The sequence below is a fragment of the Raphanus sativus genome, unplaced genomic scaffold, assembly GCF_000801105.2.
Source record: "Raphanus sativus cultivar WK10039 unplaced genomic scaffold, ASM80110v3 Scaffold3508, whole genome shotgun sequence".
Lineage (NCBI taxonomy): Eukaryota > Viridiplantae > Streptophyta > Magnoliopsida > Brassicales > Brassicaceae > Raphanus > Raphanus sativus.
In genome coordinates this window covers 1-10740 of record NW_026618814.1, presented here as the reverse complement: position 1 = coordinate 10740, position 10740 = coordinate 1, and the positions used below count along the sequence as shown (strand labels likewise).

At 37.2% G+C, this 10740-nt stretch overlaps 1 protein-coding gene and 1 long non-coding RNA gene across 2 annotated transcripts; one reads left to right on the top strand and one right to left on the bottom strand.

The window, feature by feature from the left end:
• The first annotated feature begins 4789 nt into the window (after window positions 1-4789).
• On the top strand, window positions 4790-7658 carry LOC130506651 (calcium-dependent protein kinase 9). The gene is made up of 8 exons (XM_057001338.1): window positions 4790-5815; window positions 5965-6108; window positions 6228-6380; window positions 6466-6581; window positions 6660-6827; window positions 6898-7025; window positions 7113-7212; window positions 7285-7658. Exons 1-8 carry the CDS (start codon window positions 5089-5091, stop codon window positions 7363-7365), a joined length of 1617 nt encoding a protein of 538 aa, XP_056857318.1. The 5' UTR covers window positions 4790-5088; the 3' UTR covers window positions 7366-7658.
• Window positions 7659-7757: 99 nt separating this feature from the next.
• Window positions 7758-8728, bottom strand: LOC130506652 (uncharacterized). Its single transcript, XR_008942084.1, has 3 exons — window positions 8174-8728; window positions 7991-8071; window positions 7758-7888 (listed from the first exon to the last, which is right to left on the bottom strand). It is a non-coding gene; the product is annotated as an uncharacterized LOC130506652 (long non-coding RNA).
• Window positions 8729-10740: the final 2012 nt, after the last annotated feature.

Below are 10740 nucleotides of genomic sequence, written 5' to 3'. Positions count from 1 at the left end.
GTCGCAACTGATATGGTTATATATATATAAATATATATATGATTTGCATTTTTTTATAATATTAATGTTCTTTATGATGAATAAATGATACATGACATTTTTAGAGACTGGAAAATATAAAAAAATCGTAATTATATTTTTCTATAAAATTTTGGTACATGACATTTATTTTGATTACTTTCTGGAATTTTACGGGATACATAACATTTATTTTGGGACCGAAAATATAACTTTTCAAATTGTAAAATCAATTGTCGTATAGTAAAAATTTATGAGCAATCTTGAGTGATTGTAAAATAAATTCAAAATGAATTCCATAAATATTATTTTTGCAATCCCTTATTTTTTTTTATCAACAATCCCTTAATTTATGCCCTAAATTTTTTATTACGAAATTAACATAAATGGTGACAGACATTAAATTTGAAATTTATATAATTCTTTCCTATTAAGTTTAAGATAATATCATTTTTAATTCCGAACCATAACCCTTATCTCGTGTCTCCTTGAGATTTTTAGTAAAAACACGCTTTTTAAAATAAAAGATAAGATTTTCTGGCATCAAATAAAAGATAAATTAAAAGAGGCCAATATGTATTTTGAGTCATTATGGATATTAAGGTTCACTAACGGATGTTTTTTTTACAATTTTGAATCTTAATCAGCCAACTAAATTTAAGAATTCATATTATTTACTTCTTTTTTCTTTTTATTTCCAACCTAGTTTATTTACTATAATTTATTTTGATTTTTTTACAAATTTATGTACTCTGAAACCAGTATAATTTTAATAAAATATAACGATACAACTTCGATAATAAGACAATTACTGTTTGTCGAACACAATAGATTATCGTTATCCAGATACCCCATTATACTTTTTTGATTGAAAACTCGAGTAAACTTCTAATCCCAAATTGGTTTTCTTTGCATTAATATGTATCTCAAACGTTAGTTCTGTTAATTTATATCATGTATAATATGTCTTTTTTTCTTTTTTGATATCTATAGATTAAATTTATAATTTTTTTTAATTCATTCACTCCGCGCATGACACATATTATCACCTAGTTTATAATTAAAAACCATCCTTTAATAGATAGTTCTACGATATATAATTTGTTAAGATAAATAATTTGAAATAGACATTTTTATTTGACAAGATACTGAAAAACATAGTAGCGGACAGTTAATGTGAATCCATCTATATAACATTGATGCTTTAAGGTCAAGACTAATATTTTATCCGCAAGTGTCCATCCAGTCATCCACTACAACTATATCCGTAATTTTTCAAACTGCCAATTTCTTATTTTGTAAGCAATGAATCATTTAATTTATGTTTTATAAATATAAATCATATAGTATAATCCTAAATCATATAGTATATCCTAAAAGTAAATAACCAAGTAGAATTGGTCATCACATAATCCATTTTTCAATTAATAAACCAGTCAACTAATCGGTTTAAGCAATAATACAATAAGTTCTCCAGATGTAATATTTAACAACATAATGTAAGTAAACAGAAAAAATATCTTCATAATCTTTGAACATTAATCTCTTTTCAATACAAGTTTATTTTTAATAGAACTGTAGGTATTTGAACTAGTCAAATTAAATAAAACCAGCAAACAAAAAAACTTAATACACACCAAGTCAAAGATGTTACACACTGCTCTTTTTTTTTTTTGAAACACATTTTACTTCATTAATATGGTTAGTTAGGAGCAATTAAAGCATCCTCAACCACCAGGGGTTCAACTACAATCAAGGCTGATTTAGCCAGAGCATCCGCTCGTGAGTTCTTCTCTTTCGAAATCCAAACAAAAGAAACGCTAACAAATTCAGATGCAAGGGATAAGATATCTGAGACAACACTATGAAGTTCAGCTATCCCCTCCTGATTGTTGATTGTCTTGATGAGCTGGGAAGAATCAGATTCAAACCTCAGCACTCTCTGTTGCAATGAACGGCATGACAGAACAGCCTCTCGTAGAGCCAGCCCTTCCGCCATTAGAGGAGAAGAGACATGTTCCAGTCGCCTCCGGAAATCTTCACCTGTCGGGGTAGTGAGGAGGCACCAACCCAAACCTGCAGTAGCATCCAGCATATTCCACGCAGCATCTGACCGAACTGTTACAGCACCAGCCGGTGCAACCAAAGGGGGGGGGGGCGTTCCTCGCTTGTTGCCTGAGTTATCTGGGTTACTATGTATACTCCATTCCCTTGCAAGTTTGATTGCCATAGAGAGAGTGTCCTCTGCAGAAACAGAGAAGCCCTCAAAGACAAAATTGTTCATTGCCTTCCACAAAGACCACAAGATCCATGGGAAGAGTGAACCAGTAGCGATGCCAGCAGGTGGGAGGCATTTTTGGGCGCTTAGATCGGGCCAGTCAGTAAACAAATCTATTATTCCACTGTAGTCCATGTCAGTTGTGAAAGGAGCTAAAAGCCAAACCTTTCGTGCATAATGACATTGGAAGAGCATATGAGTGATAGATTCGTTTTGCCCACATCTCTTGCATCTAGGATCGGTGTCAATGTGTCGTTCAACAAGTCGGGCGCCAACAGGGATGGCCCTTTTCAGGATTTTCCAAGAGAAATTTTTCACCTTTGGAGCGACATCCAGTGCCCAGACATTCTTCTTCCAATTAAAGCTAGCCTCAGCTGGGTCTTCAAGCAACAGGTCTTCAATGGCAGTGTAGTACCCAGATTTGGATGAGTACTCACCAGACTTTGTTCCCAGCCAAATAAGTTTGTCCGGAGCCCCGGTTAAACTTGGCTTAATGCAAAGAGTTTTCGATTCATACTCTGGGAACAATATCTGAATTAGCTCTCTATCCCAGTTTCCGGAATCAGGTTCCAGCAAGTCCGAGACCAAGAGCGTAGCATATTTTTCAGAGGGAAGTCCCATCGGACATTCCTGTTCTGTCAATGACAACCATGGATCTCTCCAGACATTAATGGATTGACCATTTCCCACAGCCCATCCGATCTTTTTGAGAAGGAGGTCTCTACCGATCAGTGCACTTCGCCACCCATGAGAGGGAGTAGACGTTTCTCCTGCAAGCAGTATAGTAGAGTCTGGAAAATATTTCCCCTTCAGAACCTTGCCAAGGAGACAGTCAGGCTGCTTAAGAAGCCTCCAGCCGATTTTTGCAAGTAAAGCTTCATTAAACTTTTCAAAGTCTCGCAACCCGAGTCCCCCAACAGCCTTCGGTGTGGCTATCTTGTCCCAAGCCACCCATGCCATTTTCCTTTCTCCTTCTTTGTTATCCCACCAGTAACGAGTGACCACCGATTGGAGGCGTTTGCACAGAGACTTGGGGAGCATAAAACAGGTCATAGAGTAGGAAGGCATTGCCGACAGTACACTTTGCAACATGACTAGCTTGCGGGCTGAGGATAGGAATTTTGTAGACCAGCTCCTGGCTTTTTGCTTGATACGATCCACTATGGAAGAGAATAAATCCCGTTTACGACGTCCAAAGTGCTCCGGTAGTCCGAGGTACTTCCCCACTCCTCCTTCTTTTTGTATTTGAAGCTTGTCCATGATAGAACTCTTGAGCGTGGCTGGAGCTCTCTTTGAGAAAGTGATTGCGGACTTATCTCTATTAATGGACTGCCCCGAGGCAGATTCATAGCTGTCGAGTATGGACTTGAGTGCATCGCAATTCGCTTCATTGGCACTGAGAAAGAACATTGTATCGTCTGCAAAAAGTAAGTGGCTAATACTAGGGCATCCTCTCGCAACTTTGATCCCTTGTATCAGCCCTTCTTCTTGAGCTCGATTACATAATCCCGAGAGGACTTCACTACACATTATGAATATGTAGGGAGAGAGGGGGTCGCCTTGACGAATCCCTCGGCTCAGTACTACCTTCCCTCTAGGCAAGCCGTTAATGAGGAAGGAGTATGTAACAGATGAAATACACTGTATGATCATGCCAATAAGGTCTCGGTGGAATCCCAACCGAGCCAGCACTGCGGCAATAAAGTCCCATTCAAGGCGGTCATAGGCTTTGCTCATGTCTGTCTTCACCGCCATAGCACATCTCTGTTCCGCCTGAGAGGTCTTTAAGAAATGAAGTACCTCATGAGTGATAAGCACATTGTCACCGATAGCTCTGTTCGGGACAAAGGCCGATTGGTTCTCCGAGATCAGCTTCTCCATCATCGGCTGCAATCTCTTTGTTAAAAGCTTGGAGTAGATTTTATAATACACATTACACAGCGCGATTGGACGGTAATCCGAGACCTTCTTCGGGTTCGTTATCTTTGGGATCAAACGTAAATGTGTATCATTGATGCCATCAGGAAGGGGCGCTCCTCTGAAGAACTCCTGGACCTCCTTTATTATATCCGGCCCTATTTCCGTCCAATGGTTACACACTGCTCTACACTACAAAAACAAAATAACAACAGCAAGAGCTTCAAAACGTCTTCAAATGTTCCCACTTGAAGCAAAACTGCCAAATCCAAAACATCAATTCTGTTTCTTTGTCATCCACCAAAAGCTGAACATAAAACAGATCCTTTTCTGACACAATATCTAAGAAGAAAAAAACATTTATAACATTTGTCTTAACCTGACCAGTAGTCAGCAGAGGAACAATTCAATCTAATACCACAAGGGAAAATGGAATAAAACTAATTAAAAAAATCTACGAAGAAAGAGTTTGACCCGGTGTCGATAATAGACTCTTTTACTTTTCCGCTCTCCTCTTACAACAACATAAAAGTTATAAACCAACCCCACCACTTGCTCTTCAATATATTCATGCTTCTCATGATTTGTTCTGCAATATTTTCTACTCTCTGATTTTTAAAATAATCATCAAATCCATCTGGCGAACATTATTTTGCTTGATGAGTTAACGTAAATATTATCTAAAAAGCGTTGCTTGAGGTGATGCTTCCACGTCTTCAAAAAAGAATCTGTCCTTTTTAAAAAAGTTTCTCTGTTCGTTTCTTCTTCTTCTTCATCATCATCTAAAAGCTTCTATCTTTCTTCTCCGGGTCGTCACCATTTGAGCTAACTTAGCCAAAGCTGCGATCTTTCTTCTCTGGGTCGTCGGAGAAATCATGGGCAATTGCTTTGCCAAGAACCATGGACTGGTGAAGCCTCAGCAGAACGGGCAGACCAGATCAGTCGAAGGAGATCCACCGCCGTCGTCGTATACTCCACAGACTAGAACCCAGACAACGCCGGAGAAACCAGCCTCCGGGACCAACCAACCGCCGGCGTGGAGAACGGCGTCTGCAGGGCAAGGACCAAGCCCCACCAAAGCGGCGAAGAGCAACAACTCGATCCTAGAGAACGCTTACGAAGACGTGAAGCTGTTCTACACGCTGGGGAAGGAGCTAGGGAGAGGGCAGTTCGGGGTGACGTATCTCTGCACGGAGAACTCGACGGGGAAGAAGTACGCTTGCAAGTCTATCTCCAAGAAGAAGCTGGTGACGAAAGCCGACAAGGACGATATGAGGAGAGAGATTCAGATAATGCAGCATTTGAGCGGGCAGCCTAATATCGTGGAGTTTAAAGGGGCTTATGAGGATGAGAAGGCTGTGAATCTGGTGATGGAGCTTTGTGCCGGTGGCGAGTTGTTTGATAGGATCATTGCCAAGGGGCATTACAGCGAGAGAGCGGCTGCTTCTGTGTGTAGGCAGATTGTGAATGTTGTCAAGATTTGTCATTTCATGGGTGTGTTGCATAGAGACCTGAAGCCTGAGAATTTCTTGCTTTCTAGCAAAGATGACAAGGCGTTGATCAAGGCTACTGATTTTGGCTTGTCTGTCTTCATTGAAGAAGGTAAAATTAAACACACTGTGTTTCTTCTTTCCTGATTTCTAGGACACAGATCATGGGGCATAGTTCTGGTTATATTGCTTGTGTCTTGTGTGTTTGATGTTTCTTACTGCGTATCATTTGTGTTGTTTCTTCTTCTTATTATTCTACAGGAAAAGTATATAGAGATATAGTTGGGAGTGCATACTATGTAGCTCCTGAAGTCTTACGTCGAAGATACGGGAAAGAAGTTGATATATGGAGTGCTGGAATCATATTGTACATTCTACTCAGTGGTGTACCCCCGTTTTGGGCTGGTAAAGCTATACTCTCTCTCTGTGCACTCTGTTTTTTTTTTATATTCGTATGTTGTATAGAACAGCTGATATATAAACAATGGTTGTTGCTTTTTCATTTGTGTATAATGGATATGTAGAAACCGAGAAAGGGATATTTGATGCTATATTGGAAGGCCATATCGACTTTGAAAGTCAACCATGGCCATCAATCTCCAACAGTGCCAAAGATTTGGTGCGTAGAATGTTGACTGCTGATCCAAAAAGGCGTATTTCTGCCGCTGATGTTCTTCGTAAGTAGTAACCTGTGAATGATAGAATCTTCCATTTTTTTCTGTTCCTTCTTGATTCTGAGACTTGCTTAATATTTTGGTGCAGAGCATCCGTGGCTTAGAGAAGGTGGAGAAGCATCGGACAAGCCTATTGACAGTGCTGTACTATCAAGGATGAAACAGTTCAGAGCAATGAATAAGCTAAAGAAACTTGCTTTAAAGGTGACTTCCACAAGACTCTCGAAAATGAGCTGTGTTTGCTTGTCCTTCTCGTTGGGCTAACGGTGAGATTCTATACAGGTCATTGCGGAGAATATCAACACTGAAGAGATCCAAGGATTAAAGGCGATGTTTGCTAACATAGACACAGACAACAGTGGCACAATCACATATGAAGAACTGAGAGAAGGTTTAGCCAAACTGGGATCTAAACTCACAGAAGCTGAAGTGAAGCAGCTCATGGATGCTGTAAGTTCGGTACTTCGGATCCACTAGTTCAAAAAGTAAATAAAAAACTAACAACTCATATTTCCAACAGGCTGATGTTGACGGGAACGGGTCAATAGACTACATTGAGTTTATTACTGCAACTATGCATAGACACAGGCTTGAAAGTGATGAGAATCTTTACAAAGCTTTCCAGCATTTTGACAAAGACAGCAGCGGGTAAGTGAACACTTTCTTCTCGGTTATTTTTGTTATATGTTTATAAGAAACAGATTTTGAGAGTCCTCTAATATTGCATCAATACAGATACATTACAACAGACGAGCTGGAAGTAGCACTGAAAGAATATGGAATGGGAGATGATGCAACAATCAAAGAGGTTCTCTCAGATGTTGACTCTGATAACGTAAGTTAAACATCTATTCTTCTTTCAAGAAAGCTAGTCTTAGTCCATAATGTCTTTATCCTTCTCATGCAGGATGGTAGAATCAACTATGAAGAGTTCTGTGCGATGATGAGAAGTGGAAATCCACAACAGCAACAACCTCGACTGTTCTAGGGGATATTCTCAATGTCGTTCTCAGGTCTTTTTGTTTTTTTTTTCCTGTAAAACCGGAGATCCACAAGATCAAGAGGAGATGATTTGTATCTAATCAAGAAAGTGGGGGAGCTGTATTGATATTTATCAAGACAAAAAATACATAAAGAGGAAGAAACTCAAAACTCTGATTGCTTGTGTTTTGTACTTTACTTCTGTTTTGTTCTTCTTTTGTGTTTCTGTGCCAAGGCTCTTGTGATAAGAGAGAAATAGAGAAATATTCTTTATAAGAGTATGTATGATTTTACAATGTTTATTAACCTCTATGGAATATTTGAAACATAAACCTACTCCAGTTCTCCGACAAGATCATACAGATAAGTATGCACTTTAAAGCTTTTGCTTGATGCCTCTGCTTTTGCCATTAACATGATGCAGTGGTTGAGGCAACAAATTTGTTTGCTTGCTCCACAGTAGGAGATGATTTGTCATATCTTGGGGTTGTCTCAACTCTCAACATAAACTTCTTGTTTCCTCGTCTCTCCTATATGAAGGCCATGATAAGGGCATATGAAAACACTGACCTAAACAACTTTTAGTTAAAAAAGAAGAAAAAATTAAACAGCAAAAGGAGTCAAGTACGTACCATATTTGCATCGTTCACGTGGTGGATGCTGGGAAGACCTCTTGAAAGTATACTCTTGCTTTGATCCAAGGCCATTAGATCCTAAAAAATAGAATGAGATCAGTAACTAAGAATCTTCTTCTCTTCAGCAAAACATTTAGCTATCTTTCAAAAAAAAACAATTAGCTATTTATCAAAACTCACTTTTTCTCTCTCCCTCTATTCTCTGCCTTGATCGAACCCATGAGCTACACGACCAGGCTATCAAAACTCACTTAATATATAAATCCTGGAATTTCTAAGAATCTGATAAGAACACACTACTATACTGCTCAAGAACTCAGGTTAAAATCTCCCAATCTCCAGATCCTAGGGTTTATTAAAGAGTCCCTAACTCTCCCAGATACATCACCACAAGATGCATAAAGATTCTGTTAAAATCCATCTTCTATTTATACTACTAGTCTTCTTTCTCTCACGTGTAAGTGCTTTCTAGTCTTATTTTGCAGGTGCCACCTCATTCTTCCTCATGTGACCAGTCACCAGCAGAACCGGCTCTGAAATTTTAGGGGTTGTAGACGAGCAAAGAGAGAATTTAAATTCATTTCAAAAATTAGTTAATTTATATTTCACAATTGTATTCAATTGATTATAACGTTATTGTTATTAGTCCTACAGATTCGTCTCTGGCCTTGAAAGTTGGGTAAGGAAGAATTTTGGTGGTGTTAAGGATAGACCAAATAGTATGTGTGCAATCAACTCAACAAAGCCTAGATGGGATGCAAGTATATTACATGTTGTAAAAAGTGTTGAAATTTTTAGTGCTCTTCAGCTGGTTTGGATGCTTCCTTTTTTAATCTGAAAACAACCATTTAGAAATGTCATAATTGTATCTACTCGAATTTTAAGTTATGGTGAGTAATATTGTTTGTATCTTATCTCATCTCTTGATGTTTATCATAGCAGTTTAGTTAGTCTTATATTAGACCATGTGAGTAATTCTTCAAAGAGAAATGTTGGGTAACTGACTTAGAAGTCTCTTGAGAGACAATTAGGTGATTACAATTTAGGAGGACATTTACTTACCTCCTCACTATATCTCACTAACTCGGGCTTGAAAAGTAACTTAAACTATAAATTCACATGCCTTATTTTGTATATATGTTAGTTTATATTATAAAATATTTTGTCAAGACCTAATGATAAATATTTATTTGACACAAGTATGAAATGAATAATTATATCTATCAGTATATAAAATTATTGAAAATATGACTCCACAACAATGAGTCTAGAACCAATATTGGAAGAAGAAGGGAATCGAGCTTGATTGTCTTGATGTTTATGTCATTTCTACAATTCTCCATGCGAGTTTTCTCGATATCTCTCAGGTTTGTACTTGTCTCTCATTAATCAATTTGTTTTTTTTTGGTTGATTGCAGTCTTTGCATATAGTCCACCGGCAAAACAAAAATATCAAAACTACAATTTGTTTTCTCGATATCTCTCAGGTTTGTACTTGTCTCTCATTGATCATTGTATATGCATTGTGGACAAGTCGATGAAAAAGATGTGGCACCATTGTGATGAAGAGGGTTCAATTGGGCAGTTCTTGTGCATTCTTCTGCATAAATCTGAGTGATGTGAAATATAGCATCAAGAAACAACTGATGAAGGACATATTTACAGAACTTCTAATGGACGAGTTAAGCTATATCATGTTCAAGGTGAATGCATTTTTCAATTCAAATGTTATCTTCTTTAATTTATTCATATGAGAAAATCTGCAAGAATAAATTGGTGTTGAAACTTAAAGGCAACAAAGAAATAGCTTACCCTCTTCTTATCCAAATTATGCCAGAATTTTAAGTCTTTCTTTCCAACATTCAAACACTTTTCGGTAAGTCCATGACATGTTAATTTTGTTTACAATATCACTCATATTTTACTTGAATTGAGATCTACATTTTGTATTTCCGTGAGAACCAATTGAAAATAAATGAACTTGTATTGATGAGTATCAAATAGTATATGGCAAGAAATCTGAATGACATTGATACTAAAGAATAATTTAAACACATGATGTTCCCAAATGTTATATATGAAAGGTCATGTGGCATGAAAGAAAATTTGGAAAACCTGAAATATATTTCTTACGCTGATGTGGAAATTTTTACTAGTATTATATATTCTCAAGTAATTGGAGACATTTTTTGCATGAGTCATTCTTTCCTTTGTTGTTATATATTATTAAGAAGTGGATTAAAAAGTTTGTTAATTTCTATGGATTAAGAAGCTATTTGATATGCTGATATGCTAGAAAACAAAGCATATCATATTTCAGAGATTAAAAGAAAAAACGTTTGAAGAGCCAAGGACTCCACAAGTGAGAAACGAATGTTCTCCTGATTATGTCAAATTGCATCTTCCTAATTTTAGAATAGGTGCCTATGTGATTAAGAGTCTGAAACTAACTCTATGGCCAAGAATAGAAGTTTTGACTACTATTTCCCTGAGTTGAGAGTCAATGAAAAACTAGATTAGAATTGATTTTGTTAGCGGGATTACTTTCAAACTAGTAATCCAAAAGAAAACGAGAAAATCGCATAAAAACTTCCAAAGTGTCACTTACTATCACTTTAAACCTTGAAGTTTTTTCAATAACACTTTTAACCTTCAAAGTGATTTTTGTTTCATAAAAACCTCCAAGCAAAAACTTGACCTGTTCAGCAGGTAATTTTTCAAAAATAATTATTTAATTAATAATATAA